The 16,359-nt window shown below is 57.2% G+C and overlaps 1 protein-coding gene across 1 annotated transcript; it reads left to right on the top strand.

The window, feature by feature from the left end:
- Positions 1–1,490: 1,490 nt before the first annotated feature.
- PBK (PDZ binding kinase) lies at positions 1,491–14,724 on the top strand. The gene is made up of 7 exons (XM_054653909.2): positions 1,491–1,556; positions 4,182–4,272; positions 5,473–5,615; positions 8,180–8,349; positions 9,532–9,661; positions 12,130–12,303; positions 13,494–14,724. Exons 1-7 carry the CDS (start codon positions 1,508–1,510, stop codon positions 13,736–13,738), a joined length of 1,002 nt encoding a protein of 333 aa, XP_054509884.2. The 5' UTR covers positions 1,491–1,507; the 3' UTR covers positions 13,739–14,724.
- Positions 14,725–16,359: the final 1,635 nt, after the last annotated feature.

Here is a 16,359-nt window from a genome sequence, read left to right as displayed (position 1 = left end):
CCCCTCGGCACCGCCCGGGCCACGCCCACTCCGCGCTGGCCACGCCCCCGCACTGCGCGCGCCGCTTACGTCACCCCGCCAGCTCGGCTCGGCCACGCCCCCTCGCTCTGACCACGCCCCGCGCCTGCCCGCGCGCTGCTTTGGCCACGCCCACACCCCCCCGCCCCTCTCGCCATATTTGGTGCTTGGCCACGCCCCAGGAAGGGGCGGGGCCGGCGCCAGCGCGCGCGCGCGATTCGAACGCGGCGCCCCGAAAACGGCCGGAAAAGGCGGGAAAAGGATCCCAGGAATTCCCCGGGAATTCCCTGGGATCGGGAGCGGGAAAAGGATCCCGGAGCTCCCAGGGACCGGCACCGGGAGCGGGAAGAGGATCCCGGAATTGCCGGGGATCGGCCCCTGGAAAAGGACCCCGGAATTCCCAGGGATCGGCACCGGGAGCGGGAAGAGGATCCCGGAATTGCCGGGGATCGGCCCCTGGAAAAGGCTCCCGGAGCTCCCCGGGACCGGCGGCCGCAGCCAGCGAACCCCGGACCGAGGTGGGACCGGCGGCTCTTGCTGGGAACTCCCGGAGCTGGGATCGGCCCCAAAATCTTGGGATCCCCCCCCCCCCCCAATTCCCGAATCCCAACCCTGGATCCCCATCCCTGGGCTGGGATCCTCCCCGCTCCACAATTCCCCAATCTGGGATCCCCCTGCCTGGCACCATCCCAGTTCCCGGGTCCGGGATTTCGGGGATCCCCTCAATTCCCGCATCTGGGACTCCCCCATTCCCTGGTTTGGGATTTCCTCCCCCCCGCCCATGCTGGAATCCCTTGGGATTTCCTCCATCCTCCAGTTTGGGATCTTTCCTGCCTGGAACCCCCAAATTCCCAAATCTGGGACCTCCCAAATCATGGGACTCCCCAAATTCCCAAATGTGGGACCCCCCAGTTCCCAAATCCAGGATTTCTCCAATTCCCAAGTCCAGGATTCCCCAGTTCCCAAATCCAGGCCTCCCCAGTCCCCCAAATTTCCTCCAGTTCCCAAATCCAGGATTTCCCCAATTCCCAAAATTCCCCCCAATTCCCAAATCCAGGATTCCCCAAATCCAGGCCCCAACAATTCCCAAATCCAGGATTTCCCCAATTCCCAAAATTCCCCCCAGTTCCCAAATCCAGGATTCCCCAAATCCAGGCCCCAACAATTCCCAAATCCAGGATTTCCCCAATTCCCAAAGTTCCCCCCAGTTCCCAAATCCAGGATTCCCCAAATCCAGGCCCCAACAATTCCCAAATCCAGGATTTCCCCAATTCCCAAAATTCCCCCCAATTCCCAAATCTGCCCTCCCAATTCCCAAATCCAGGATTCCCCAAGTCCAGGATTTCCCAAATCCAGGCCCCAACAATTCCCAAATCCAGGATTTCCCCAATTCCCAAAATTTCCCCCAATTCCCAAAATTCCCCCCAGTGCCCTCAGGGTCCCTCCACGTCCCCTCGTGCCCCGCAGGATCGGGATCGGGATCGGCTCCATGGACACCTTCCAGTCCCCCACGCCCTCGGCGCGCCGGGACAAAGCGGGTGAGGAACAGCGGGACGGGCCTGGAACGATCCCAAAGGGATCGGGGTGGTCCCGAGGGGATGAGAGTGTTCCCAAAGGGATCGGGATGCTCCCAAAGGGATTGGGATGCTCCCAAGGGGATGAGAGTGTTCCCAAAAGGGTGGGGATGGTCCCAAAGGGATGGGGATGGTCCCAGAGGGATGGGGATGCTCCCAGAGGGATCCGGATGTTTGGTCCCGGAATGATCTCAAAGGGATGGGAATGTTCCCAAAGGGATTGGGATGTTCCCAGAGGGATCGAGATGGTCCCAAAGGGAATCGGGATGTTTGATCCTGGAATGATCCCAAAGGGATGGGAATGTTCCCAATGGGTTTGGGATGTTCCCAAAGGGATCGGGGTTGTCCCAGAGGGATCGAGATGGTCCCAAAGGGATTGGGATGTTTGATCCTGGAATGTTCCCGAAGGGGTGGGGATGGTCCCAAGGGGATGAGAGTGTTCCCAAAAGGATGGGGATGTTCCCAAAAGGGATGGGGATGCTCCCAAAAGGGTTTGGAATATTTCCAAAGGGATCAGGATGGTCCCAAAGGGATGGGGATGTTCTCAAAGGGATTGGGATGTTCCCAAAAGGATTGGGATATTTCCAAAGGGATCGAGATGGTCCCAAAGGGGTCAAGATGGTCCCAAAGGGATTGGGATATTTGATCCCGGCATGTTCCCGAAAGGGTGGGGATAGTCCCAAAGGGATCGGGATGGTCCCAAAGGGATCGGGATGGTCCCGAGGGGATGAGAGCGTTCCCAAAAGGATGGGGATGTTCCCAAAAGGGACTGGGATGTTCCCAAGGGGTTTGGGATGTTCCCAAAGGGATCAGGATGTTTGGTCCCAGAATGCTCTCAAAGGGATGGGAATATTCCCAAAGGGTTTGGGATGCTCCCAAAGGGGTCGGGATGCTCCCAAGGGGATGAGAGTGTTCCCAAAGGGATGGGGATGTTCCCAAAGGGGTCGGGATGTTCCCAAAGGGATTGGGATGTTTGATCCCGGAATGTTCCCAAAAAGATGGGGATGTTCCCAAAAGGGACTGGGATGTTCCCAAAGGGTTTGGGATGTTTCCAAAGGGATCAGGATGCTCCCAAAGGGGTTGGGATGTTTGATCCTCGAATGCTCCCAAAGATCTTCCCAAAAGGATGGGGACGTTCCCAAAAGGTTTGGGATGCTCCCAAAGGGATCGGGATGGTCCCAGAGGGATGGGGATGATCCCAGAGGGATGGGATATTTCCAAAGGTATTGGGATGTTTGATCCCAGGATGATCCTAAAGGGATCAGGATGTTCCCAGAAGGATCGGGAATGTTCCCAAAGGGGGTGGGAATATTCCCAAAGGGGGTGGGAATATTCCCAAAGGGGGTGCCAGGCCCCAGAGGCTGCTCCAGGGGAACGCCCTCATCCCAAATCCGGGATCATGAACGGGAAAGGCCTTGGAGGGATCCCGGGATGAATTCCAGAGGCTGCTCCGAGCCCTGCCCAACCTTTCCTGGGACAATCCCACAGATTCCCAGGAAAACCCTGCCAGTCCCTCCCCCTTCCTCCTCTTCCTCCCAGTTTTATCCCGGAGCACATCCGGGTGGGAAATCCCTGGGATCAGCTGGGATTGGTTTTCCATCCCCATTCCCAATCCCCATTCCCATTCCCGTTTCCATCTCCATTTCCCATCCCTGTTTTCCCATTCCCATTTCCCATGCCAGCTCCTTGTGCTGCCCAGAATTCCCCTCTGGAATTGGGGCTGGATCTGCGGGGTCTCCGTTTTTTAGGGAACAAACCCCCCCAGGGAACGGAGCCGGAATTTGGGAAAACATTGGGGGGGGTTGGAAGGAGCTTCCCTAAAAATCCGGGTCAGGAGTGGGCTCGGAGCATCCCGTGGGAATCGGGGAATATTTCGGGCCAGGAATTCAATTCCGGCCGTTCCCGGCTCTGCCGAGGATCCGTGACCTCGAAATCCCCCGGGATTTAAATCCCATTGGGAATGGGGACTCCAGGGCTGGGAATTCCAGGCAGGAACTGTTCCCAAAATCCAACTGAACTTCCCCTGGAAGCTCGAGGCCGTTCCCTCCCATCCCATGGGTGATTCCCGAGGAGCAGATCCGGGATTTCCCATGGGATCAGCATGAAATCCCAGCAGGATTTCCATGGGATCAGCAGATCCCGATCCCAGTGGGATTTCCCATGGGATCAGCAGATCCTGATCCCAGCGGGATTTCCATGGGATCAGCAGATCCCAATCCCAGCGGGGATTCCTGTGGGATCAGCAGATCCCGATCCCAGCGGGATTCCCGTGGGATGAGCAGATCCCAATCCCAGCAGGGATTTCCCGTGGGATCAGCAGATCCCGATTCCAGTGGGATTTCCTGTGGGATCAGCAGATCCCGATCCCAGCGGGATTTCCATGGGATCAGCAGATCCCAATCCCAGCAGGGATTTCCCTGGGATCAGCAGATCCCGATCCCAGCGGGATTTCCATGGGATCAGCAGATCCCGATCCCAGCGGGATTTCCCTGGGATGAGCAGATCCCGATCCCAGTGGGATTCCCATGGGATCAGCAGATCCCGATCCCAGCGGGATTTCCCTGGGATTACCGGGAATTCCCCCCGCAGAGCCCGGCCCCGTGTCCGTGACCATCCCGGCCTCTCCCTTCATGCAGAAGTTGGGATTCGGCACCGGAGTCAGCGTCTACCTGATGAAAAGGTTGGGAATGGCCCCGGGAATCATCCCGGGAAACCCCGGAGGTGATCCCGGTTTTCCTCCCCGTGGACACGGAGCCGAGGGAGGGATTTGGGAATTGTGGAGCCAGGAAGGAGCGCAGTGCTGTGGGATAACCCTGTCCTGGCTGGAATTCTGGGATTTGGGCTCCATTCCTGAAAATTCCGGGATTTGGGATCCATTATTCTGGGATAACCCTGTCCTGGCTGGAATTCCAGGATTTTGGGCTCCATTCTTGTGAATTCCAGGATTTGGGATCCATTATTCTGGGATAACCTTGTCCCAGCTGCAATCCAGGGATTTGGGCTCCATTATTTTGGGATAACCTTTTCCCAGATGGAATTCCAAGATTTTGGGCTCTGCTATTTTGGGATAACCCTTTCCTGGCTGGAATTCCAGGATTTTGGGCTCCATCATTTTGGGAGTAGCCCACTGGTCTTTCCTTGGATGGAATTCAGGGATTTGGGGCCATTCCTGGGATAAAACCTGGCTGGAATTCCAGGGATTTGGGGCTCCACTATTATGGGATAACCTTGTCCCAGCTGGAGTTCCACGATTTGGGCTCCATTCTTGGGAATTCCAAGATTTTGGGCTCCATTATTTTGGGATAACCCATTCCCAGCTGGAATTCCAGGCAGTTTTGGCTCCGTTATTCTGGGATAACCCTTTCCCAGCTGGAATTCTGGGATTTGGGCTCCATTCCCAGGAATCCAGGATTTTGGGCTCTATTATTTTGGGATAACCTTTCCCTGGCTGGGATTCTGGGATTCTGGGTTTCACTATTTTGGGATAACTTTGTCCCAGCCGGAATTCTGGGATTCGGGCTCCATTCTTGGGAATCCCCAGGTTTTGGGCTCCATTATTTTGGGATAACCCTTTCCCAGCTGGAATTCCAGGGATTTTGGGCTCCATTATTTTGGGATAACCCTTTCCCAGCTGGAATTCCAGAGATTTTGGGCTCCATTATTTTGGGATAACCCTTTCCCAGCTGGAATTCCAGGGATTTTGGGCCCCGTCCCTTCCCTCCACCAGCTCCATCGGGGAACGGGGTTGGATAAAAATTCCCTTTCCCTGGAAATTCCCCCGGAGGAATTCACAGCATCCCCGTCCCACGGCGGGCGGGGGGGGGTGGGATCCTTTCCCCGTGGGAATTCCGTGGGAATTCCGGCGTTTTTCCCGGGCCAGGTCCCCGCGGGGGCTGCCCCGCTCCCCCTGGGCCGTGAAGAAAATCAACCCCGGCTGCTCCCAGAGCCAGCGCAGCCTCTTCCAGAGGAGGCTCCGGGAGGAGGCCCGGACCCTGCGGAACCTGCGGCACCCCAACATCGTCGGTGCGGATCCCACGGGAATGGGCGGGGCTGGATCCCGCGGGAACGGAGGGGTTGGATGTGATGGGAATGGGGGTGGATCCATTGGGAATGGGGGTGGATCAATGGGAATGGGTTCGGATCCTCGGGAATGGAGGGGTTGGATCCATTGGGAATGGGGTTGGACCCATTGGGAATGGAGGGGTTGGATGTGATGGGAAAGGGGTTGGATCCTCGGGAATGGAGGGGTTGGGTCCGACAGGAATGGGGATGGATCAATGGGAATGGAGGGGCTGGATCCATTGGGAATGGGGGCGGATCCATTGGGAATGGAGGGGTTGGATGTGATGGGAATGGAGGGGTTGGAACCATTGGGAATGGGGATGGATCAATGAGAATGGAGGGGTTGGAACCATTGGGAATGGGGTTGGATCCATTGGGAATGGAGGGGTTGGATGTGATGGGAATGGGGATGGATCAATGGGAATGGAGTTGGATCCTTGGGAATGGAGGGGTTGGAACCATTGGGAATGGGGATGGATCAATGGGAATGGAGGGGTTGGAACCATTGGGAATGGGGATGGATCAATGGGAATGGAGGGGTTGGATCCGACAGGAATGGGGTTGGATCCTTAGGAATGGAGGGGTTGGACCCATTGGGAATGGAGGGGTTGGATGTGATGGGAATGGGGTTGGATCCTCGGGAATGGAGGGGTTGGATCCGACAGGAATGGGGATGGATCAATGGGAATGGAGGGGTTGGATCCATTGGGAATGGGGTTGGATCCACTGGGAATGGAGGGGTTGGATCCATGCCAATTGGTTGGATCCATTGGGAATGGGGTTGGACGTGATGGGAATGGGGATGGATCCGTGGGAATGGAGGGGTTGGATTTTTTGGGAATGGAGGAGTTGGATCCATTGGGAATGGATGGGTTGGATCCATGGAAAAGGAGGGTTGGATCCATTGGGAATGGAGAGTTTGGATCCGTGGGAATGGAGGGATGGATCCATTGGGAATGGAGAGTTTGGATCCGTGGGAATGGAGGGATGGATCCATTGGGAATGGGGTTGGATTTGCTGGGAATTGGGTTGGATTTGTTGGGAATGGAAGGGATGGATCCATGGGAATGGAGGGGGTGGAGCCAGTTCCAGAGAGAGATGAGGGGGATCTGGGATTGGGGAATTCCAGACCTCCCAGTGCCTCTGGAGTTCCCAGGGAAGCCCCCGGATCCCTGGGAGTATCCAAGGATGGATTTGGAGCTCCCTGGGATGGTGGGAGGGGTCAGGGTTGGACTGGGATGGGATTGGAATCCATGAATCCCATCCAGAACATTCCATGATTGTTGCTGCTGTCCCATTCCCATCCCACGGATCCCATTCCTATGGACCCATTCCCATTGATCCCATCCCATTCCCGTCCCGCAGATCCCATCCCACGGATGCCATTCCTGTCCCGTTCCCATCGATCCCATTCCCATTGTCATGGATCCCATCCCCATTCCCATTGATCCCATCCCATTCCCGTCCCGCAGATCCCATCCCATGGATGCCATTCCTGTCCCATTCCCATCGATCCCATTCCCATTGTCATGGATCCCATCCCCATTCCCATTGTCAGGGATTCAATTCCCATAGATCCCATCCGAATGGATCCCATCCCCTTCCCACAGTTCTCATTCCCACGGATCCTGTTCCCATGGATCCCATGGCTCCCATTCCTGCGGATCCTATTCCCATGGATCCTATTCCCATCCCATGGATCTCATTCACATGTATCCCATTCCCACGGATCCCATTCCCATGGCTCCCATTCCCATGGATCCCATTCCCATCCCATAGCTGCCATTCCCACAGATCCCATGGCTGCCATTCCCATTCCTGTGGATCCCATTCCTACGGATCCCATTCCCACAGCCCGTATTCCCCATGGATCCAATGGATCCCATTCCTGTTCCCATGGCTCCCATTCCCACAGATCCCATTCTCACGGATGCCATGGCTCCCATTCCCACGGATCCCATTCCCATCCCATTCCAATTCTCACGGATCCCATGGATCCCATTCTCACGGATCCCATGGATCCCATTCTCATGGCTCCCATTCCCCCAGATCCTCTGGACCCCATTCCCATGGCTCCCATTCCCATGGCTCCCATCCCATTCCCATTTCCATTGATCCCATGGATCCCGTTCCCATTGATCCCACGGCTCCCGTTCCCATTGATCCCACGGCTCCCGTTCCCATTGATCCCACGGCTCCCGTTCCCATTGATCCCACGGCTCCCGTTCCCATTGATCCCACGGCTCCCGTTCCCATTTATCCCATGGCTCCCATTCCCAATGATCCCATGGCTCCCGTTCCCATTGATCCCACGGCTCCCGTTCCCATTGATCCCACGGCTCCCATTCCCATTGATCCCACGGCTCCCGTTCCCGTTTATCCCACGGCTCCCGTTCCCATTGATCCCACGGCTCCCGTTCCCGTTTATCCCACGGCTCCCGTTCCCATTGATCCCACGGCTCCCGTTCCCATTGATCCCATGGCTCCCATTCCCATTGATCCCACGGCTCCCATTCCCATTCCAGGGTACCGGGCGCTGACGAAGGCTCCGGACGGGAGCCTCTGCCTGGCCATGGAATTTGGGGGGGAGAAATCCCTGAACGACCTCATCGAGGAGCGCCGGGAGCAGGGCCTGGGAATGTTCCCGGCTGCCACCATCCTGCACGTGGCCCTCAGCATGGCCAGGGGCCTCCAGGTACCGGGGAAATCCCGGGAATTCCGGGAAAAAAACCCTGGGATTCCGTGAGAAAAAAAACTCAGATTCTGGGAGAAAAAACCCCTGGGATTCTGGGGGGAAAAAACCCTGGGATTCTGGGAGAAAAAAACCCTGGGATTCCGGGAAAATCCCAGGATTCTGGGATAAAGGGGAGCCAAGGGAGCTTTCCAGCTGCTGGGCGGGTTGGGATAGGGATGGGGATGGGTGGGAGCTTGGGAAGGTCAATTCCCAGTCAGGCTGGAATTCCCAGAGAATCCCGGGGAGAGTCCCAGGAAAGGTTGGAGCGGCCCAGGATCCGGGATTGGGATGGGATGGGATTGAAGGTCCATGGATCCCATCCCAAACCATTCCGGGATTCTGGGATCAAGGACACTCAGGATCCATCCCCAGGGATTTTTATGGAATTCAGGGATGGAAAAGGGAAGGGAGACCCTTCCTGGAGTCCCCAATTCCCAGTGAAGCCCCTGGATCCCGAAATTCCTTCCCAGAGAGGAGTTGGGATGGGATCCAATGCCAGGCTGGGAGAGCTGGGAATGAAGAGAATTCCTAGGAAAGGGGGAGCTTGGGATTGTGGGATCTTGGGAAGGAATTCCCGTCTGTGCTGGAATTCCCAGAGAATCCCTGGCAGTGTCCAAAGAAAGGCTGGAGCAGCCTGGGATCGAGGTTGGAATGGGATGGGATTGAAGGTCCATGGATCCCATCCCAAACCATTCCGGGATTCTGGGATCAGGGACACTCAGGATCCATCCCGAGGGATTTTTATGGAATTCAGGGATGGAAAAGGGAAGGGAGACCCTTCCTGGAGTCCCGAATTCCCAGAGAAGCCCCTGGATCCCGAAATTCCTTCCCAAGGAGGGATGGGGCTGGATGCAATGCCAGGCTGGGAGAGCTGGGAATGTAGGGAATACCCGGCCAAGGGGGAGCTTGGGATTGTGGGATTTGGGAAGGAATTCCCGGCTGGGCTGGAGTTCCCAGAGGATCCCTGGCAGTGCCCAAGGCGCGGCCGCAGGATCGGGCTGATCCATGGGATCCCTCCATCCGTGGATTCCGAGCCACGCCTGGAGGTTTCCTGGCTGGATCTGGGGTTTCCCCTCGGTTCCCCTCCCCGATCCCACGGCTCTCCATTCCCGGCATTCCCGGCGTTCCCGGCATTCCCGGCAGTACCTGCACACGGAGCAGCGGCTGCTCCACGGCGACATCAAATCCCCCAACGTCGTCGTCCGCGGCGCCTTCGAGGCCGTCAAGATCTGCGACGTCGGCGTCTCCCTGCCCCTGGATGAGAACCTGACAGGTGGGATACCGGGAGCCGTCCCGCGGGAATGGGGGATTCCCATCCCGTGGATCCCATTCCCAATATCCCTTTGATCCCGCTGTAGTGAGTGATCCCATTCCCAATTAATTCCAATTCCCAATCCCATTCCCGATATCCCTTGGTCCCGTTGAAGTGAGCGATCCCATTCCCATGGATCCCACTCCCATTCCCAGTGTCATGGATCCCATTCCTATTCCAATGGATCCCATCCTGATTCCCATTCCAGTAATGTGGGGTTACTGGAAATGTGGGATTCCCAGAAACATGGGATCTCATCCTATTCCCATGGATTACAGTGAACGATCCCATTCCCAATATCCCTTTGATCCTGTTGATCCTGTTGCAGTGAGTGATTCCATTCCTGATCCCATTCCCATTCCCTCTGATCCTGTTATCCCGCTGCAGTGAGTGATCCCATTCCTGATCCCGTTCCCCGTATTCTGATCCCATTCCCAATATCCCTCTGGTCCCGTTGCTCCCGCTGCATTGAGCAATCCCATTCCCAGTATCCTGATCCCATTCCCATTGCTCTTATTGCTCTCGCTGCAGTGAGTGATCCCGTTCCCGATCCCATTCCCGATCCCATTCCCGATATCCCTCTGATCCCTTCGATTGCACTGCAGTGAGCCATCCCATTCCCGATCCATTCCCATTGCCATTCCTGATCCCATTCCCGATCCCTCTGCACCTGCTGCAGTGAGCGATCCCACTCCCATTCCCGATCCCATTCCTGATCCCCCTCCCGATCCCAATCCTGATCCCATTCCTGATATCCTTTTGATCCCATTGCAGTGAGTGATCCCACTCCCAATCCCATTCCCGGTCCCATTCCTGATTTGCTCCCTCCGCTCCCGCTGCAGTGAGCGATCCCAATCCTGATCCTGATCCCATTGCAGTGAGCGATCCCGATCCCACTCCCTATCCCATTCCCAATATCACTGTGCTCCCGCTGCAGTGAGCGATCCCAATCCTGATCCTGATCCCATTGCAGTGAGCGATCTCGATCCCACTCCTGATCCCATTCCCAATATCACTGTGCTCCCGCTGCAGTGAGTGATCCCAATCCCAATCTTCCTTTGATCCCATGGATCCCGCTATCCCTGTGCTCCTGCTGCAGTGAGCGATCCCATTCCCGATCCCATGGATCCCGCTATCCCTGTGCTCCTGCTGCAGTGAGCGATCCCATTCCCACTCCTGATCCCACTATCCCATTGAGCCCATTGATCCCGCTTTGTCCCATTATCCCATGGCAGTGAGTGACCCGTCCCTGTGCTACGTGAGATTAATCCCAATCCCAATATCCCATTATTCCCGATTTTTCCCCGTTATCCCATGGCAGTGAGCGACCTATCCCTGCGCTACGTGGGCACGGAGCCCCATATCCCATTGATCCCATTGAACCCGTTATCCCGTTGTTATCCCATGGCAGTGAGCGACCACTCTCTGTGCTACGTGGGCACAGAGCCCCATATCCCATTGATCCCGTTATCCCATTGATCCCATTGATTCCGTTATCCTGTTGTTATCCCATGGCAGTGAGCGACCCGTCCCTGTGCTACGTGGGCACGGAGCCCCATATCCCATTGATCCCATTGATCCCGTTATCCCATTGTTATCCCATGGCAGTGAGTGATCCATCCCTGTGCTACGTGGGCACGGAGCCCCATATCCCATTGATCCCGTTGATCCCATTGAACCCACTGATCCCATTGATCCCGTTATCCCGTTGTTATCCCATGGCAGTGAGTGACCCATCCCTGTGCTACGTGGGCACAGAGCCCCATATCCCATTGATCCCATTGATCCCGTTATCCCGTTGTTATCCCATGGCAGTGAGCGACCCGTCCCTGTGCTACGTGGGCACGGAGCCCCATTGATCCCATTGATCCCATTATTCCCAATTTATTCCCATTATTCCCCCCACAGTGAGTGACCCGTCCCTGTGCTACGTGGGCACGGAGCCCCATTGATCCCCTTGATCCCGTTGATCCCGTTATCCCATTGTTATCCCATGGCAGTGAGTGACCCGTCCCTGTGCTACGTGGGCATGGAGCCCCATATCCCATTGATCCCATTGATCCCATTGATCCCGTTATCCCGTTATTCCCCCCACAGTGAGCGACCCGTCCCTGTGCTACGTGGGCACGGAGCCCCATATCCCATTGATCCCGTTGATCCCGTTGAACCCACTGATCCCATTGATCCCGTTATCCCGTTGTTATCCCATGGCAGTGAGTGACCCGTCCCTGTGCTACGTGGGCACAGAGCCCCATATCCCATTGATCCCATTGATCCCGCTGATCCCGTTGATCCCATTGATCCCGTTATCCCATTATTCCCCCCACAGTGAGCGACCCGTCCCTGTGCTACGTGGGCACAGAGCCCCATATCCCATTGATCCCATTGATCCCGTTATTCCCGATTTATTCCCGTTATTCCCCCCACAGTGAGTGACCCGTCCCTGTGCTACGTGGGCACGGAGCCGTGGTCACCGCCCGAGGCGCTGGAGCCGGACGGGGCCATCTCGGACCGCGCCGACGTCTTCGCCTTCGGCCTCACGCTCTGGGAGATGCTGGCCCTGAGCGTGCCCCACCTGCCCCCGCCCCGCGACGGATCCGATGGTACCGGGAAAACAACGGGAATGCTGGGAATTACGGGAGTTCCTGACAGGGAATGGGCGCCAGGAAGGGATCCGGGGAGTGCTCGGGTGGGAAAGGGGATCCGGGATTTGGGGAACAGGGGCGGAGGGACAGGGGAGTGGAATGGGATTCCCGCTGGGAAAGGGGAGCTTGGGATTGTGGGGTTTTGGGAAGGAATTCCTGGCTGGGCTGGAATTCCCGGAGAATCCCTGGGAGTGCCCAAAGGAAAGCTGGGATCACCCTGGGAAGATCAGGAAGCGCCGGGCTGGGATCAGGATTCCCGGGATCCGCTTCCAACAGCTGCGCCCTGCCGCCATTCCAGAGGGTTGGGATTTTGGGATATCGGGGTTTTGGGATCTTAGGTTTTGGGGTTTTGGGATCTTGGGATCTCAGGAAGGAGTTCCTGTCTGGGGAGGGGCTGGGCTGGAATTCCCAGAGAATCCCTGGCAGTGCCGGGATCACCCTGGGAGGATGAGGAAGCGCCGGGCTGGGATCAGGGTGGGATTCCTGGGATCCACTCCTGACAGCTGCTCCCTGCTGCCATTCCAGAGGGTTGGGATTTTGGGATATCGGGGTTTTGGGATTTCAGGATTTCGGGATTTTGGGAAGGAATTCCCAGCCGGGAGGGTGTGGAGGGGCTGGGCTGGAATTCCCAGAGGATCCCTGGGAAGATCAGGAAGCACTGGGCTGGAATGTGGCTGGGATTCCTGGGATCCGCTGCCAACGGCCACACTCCTCTGCCATTCCAGAGGGTTGGGATCTTGGGGTTTTGGGATGTTGGGATATTGGGGTTTTGCGATTTTGGGAAGGAATTCCCGGCTGGGAGGGTGAGGAGGGGCTGGGGTGGAATTTCCAGAGAATTGCTGAGAGTGCCCAAGGGAAGGCTGGGATCACCCTGGGATCAGGGCAGAATTCCCAGGATCTGCTTCCAATGGCCACACTCTCCTGCCGTTCCAGAGGGCTGGGATATTGGGGTTTCGGGATCTTGGGAAGGAATTCCTGTCTGTGAGGGCGTGGAGGGCTGCAATTCCCAGAGGATCCCTGGCAGTGTCGGGATCACCCTGGGCACATCGGGAAGCTCCAGGCTGGTATCGGGGCCGGGATTCCCGGGACCCGCTCCCAACGGCCGCACTCTCTCTCTGTCCCTCCCTCTGTCCCTGCCGTTATTCCAGAGGATTCGTGCTCGGAGGATTCCCTGGACGAGGCCGCGTACCAGGCCGCGCTCGGGTCGCGGCCGCCGCTGCCCCCGGAGGCGGCGCGGGAGCCCTCACAGGGCCCCGTGCGGGAGCTCTTCTGCGCATGCACCGCCCGCGAGGCCCCGCGGCGCCCCCCGGCGGCCACCATCGTCACTGCCCTGCTGCAGCTGCCGGAATGCCGGGAACTGCGGGAACAACAGCCGGGGGGAGAGCGGGAATGAGGCGGGATAACGGGAATAATGGCGGGATAACACAGCCCTGAGGGACAGCGGGAATGAGGGATGGGAATGGTGAGGGATAACAGGGCGGGAATGCCCTCGCAGCAACCCGTGCTCTTCTGCGCATGCGCCGCCCGCCAGCCCCGCGGCGGCCACCGTCGTCACTGCCGTGCTGCAGCTGGAGCCAGGAATAATGCCGGGAACAGCCGGGGGGAGAGTGGGAATGGCGGGATAACGGGAATAATGACGGGATAACAGCCCTGAGGGACAGCGGGAATGAGGGATGGGGGACGGCGGGAATGGTGAGGGATAACGGGAATAATGATGGGATAACACAGCCCTGACGGATGGGGGACGGCGGGAATGGTGAGGGATAACAGGACGAGAATGCCCTCGCAGGGGCCCGTGCGGGAGCTCCTGTGCGCATGCGCCGCCCGCCAGCCCCCTGGCGGCCGCCATGGTCACTGCCCTGCTGCAGCTGGAGCCGGGAACAACAGCCGGGGGGAGAGCGGGAATGAGGCGGGATAACGGGAATAATGATGGGATAACACAACCCTGAGGGACAGCGGGAATGAGGGGTGGGAATGGTGAGGGATAACAGGGCGGGAATGCCCTCGCAGGGGCCCGTGCCCTTCTGCGCATGCGCCGCCCGCCAGCCCCGCGGCGGCCGCCATGGTCACTGCCCTGCTGCAGCTGGAGTCGGGAATAATGCCGGGAACAACAGCCGGGGGGAGAGCGGGAATGAGGCGGGATAACGGGAATAATGATGGGATAACGGAGCGGGAATGAGGGACAGAGGAATGCGGGATAGCACAGCCCAAAGGGGACAGCGGGAATAGCCGGGATAACAGGGCGGGAATGCCCTCGCAGGGGCCCGTGCGGGAGCTCTTCTGCGCATGCGCCGCACGCCGGCCCCGCTGCGCCCCCTGGCGGCCGCCATGGTCACTGCAGCGCTGCGGCTGCGGGAATGAGGGGCGGGATAACGGGAATGAGGGGCGGGATAACGGGAATGAGGGGTGGGATATCGGGAATGAGGGATGGGATATCGGGAATGAGGGATGGGATATCGGGAATGAGGGGCGGGATATCGGGAATGAGGGATGGGATATCGGGAATGAGGGATGGGATATCGGGAATGAGGGGTGGGATAACGGGAATAAGGGATGGGATAACGGGAATGAGGGATGGGATATCGGGAATGAGGGATGGGATAACGGGAATGAGGGGTGGGATATCGGGAATGAGGGATGGGATATCGGGAATGAGGGAAGGGATATCGGGAATGAGGGACGGGATAACCACGGAGCGGGAATGAGGGATGGGATATCGGGAATGAGGGATGGGATAACGGGAATGAGGGACGGGATATCGGGAATGAGGGATGGGATATCGGGAATAACGGCTGGATAACCACGGAGCGGGAATGAGGGATGGGATAACAGGAATGATGGCGGGATAACCACGGAGCGGGAATGAGGGACAGCGGGAATGCCGGGATAAGTGAATGGGAATGCCAGGATAACAGAGCAGGAATGATGAGGGAGAATGGGAATGAGGGATAACAGAGCAGGAATTCTAGGATAACGGAGTGGGAATTCTGGGATAACACAGCCCTGAGAGACCTGGATAACAGAACAGGAATTCTGGGATAACAGAATGGGAATTCTGGGATAACAGAGCCCTGAGTAACCAGGATAAATGAGTGGGAATTGTGGGATAACAGAACAGGAATTCTGGGATAATGGAGTGGGAATTCCAAAGCCCTGAGAGCCCAGGACAATGGAGCTGGCATTCCCAGGATTACAGAGCGGGAATTCCGGGATAATGGAGTGGGAATTCTGGGATAACGGAGCTGGGATTCCTGGAATTCCAAAGCCCTGAGAACCCAGGATGACAGAGCTGGCATTCCCGGGGTTACAGGGCTGGGATTCCTGCGATTCCAGAGCCCAAAATTCCTGGGATAACGGAGCTGGGATTCCTGGGATAACAGCCCTGAAAGCCCCGGGTTCCAGAGCTGGAATTCCTCGGATTCTGGGATTATGGAGCCCGGCATTCCTGGAATTCCAGATCCCAACATTCCCAGAGCCCTGCCATTCCCACATTTCCAGAGCCTGAAACTCCTGGAATTCCAGATCCCTGCCCATTCCCACATTTCCAGAACCCAACAATTCCCAGATTTCCAGATCCATGCCCATTCCCAGCTTTCCTTGGGCTGTGCTCCAGAGCCGGGCTCATCCCATTCCCAGGATTTTAGGATGGATTTCCCAAATTTGGGGTCGGATTTTCCCTCCTTTTAGGCTGGATTTCCTTCCTTTTCCCCACTCTTCTGGGCTTTGGATTTTCCCTGGATTTTGGGTTGGATTCTCTCTTTGAGGTTGGATTTTCCCAAATTTTCAGGGCTGGGTTTTCCCTCTGGGGTTGGGATTATCCCAATTTTTTTTTTTTGCTGGAGTTTCCCTCTTCCAGGTCAGCTTTTCCCTCCTTTTCCAGTTGGATTTTCCCTCATTTTCAGATCAGATTTTCCCAATTTTTCAGGTTGAATCCTCTCAGGTTGGAGGTTGGATCTTCCCTCTTTTTTTGGGCTGGAATTCCCAAGTTTTCCCATTGGATTTTCCCACTTTTCA

The sequence above is a fragment of the Agelaius phoeniceus genome, chromosome 3 (assembly GCF_051311805.1).
Source record: "Agelaius phoeniceus isolate bAgePho1 chromosome 3, bAgePho1.hap1, whole genome shotgun sequence".
Taxonomy (NCBI): Eukaryota; Metazoa; Chordata; class Aves; order Passeriformes; family Icteridae; genus Agelaius; species Agelaius phoeniceus.
Note: the sequence above shows the minus strand (reverse complement) of the source record. Positions and strands in the feature narration are given on the sequence as shown.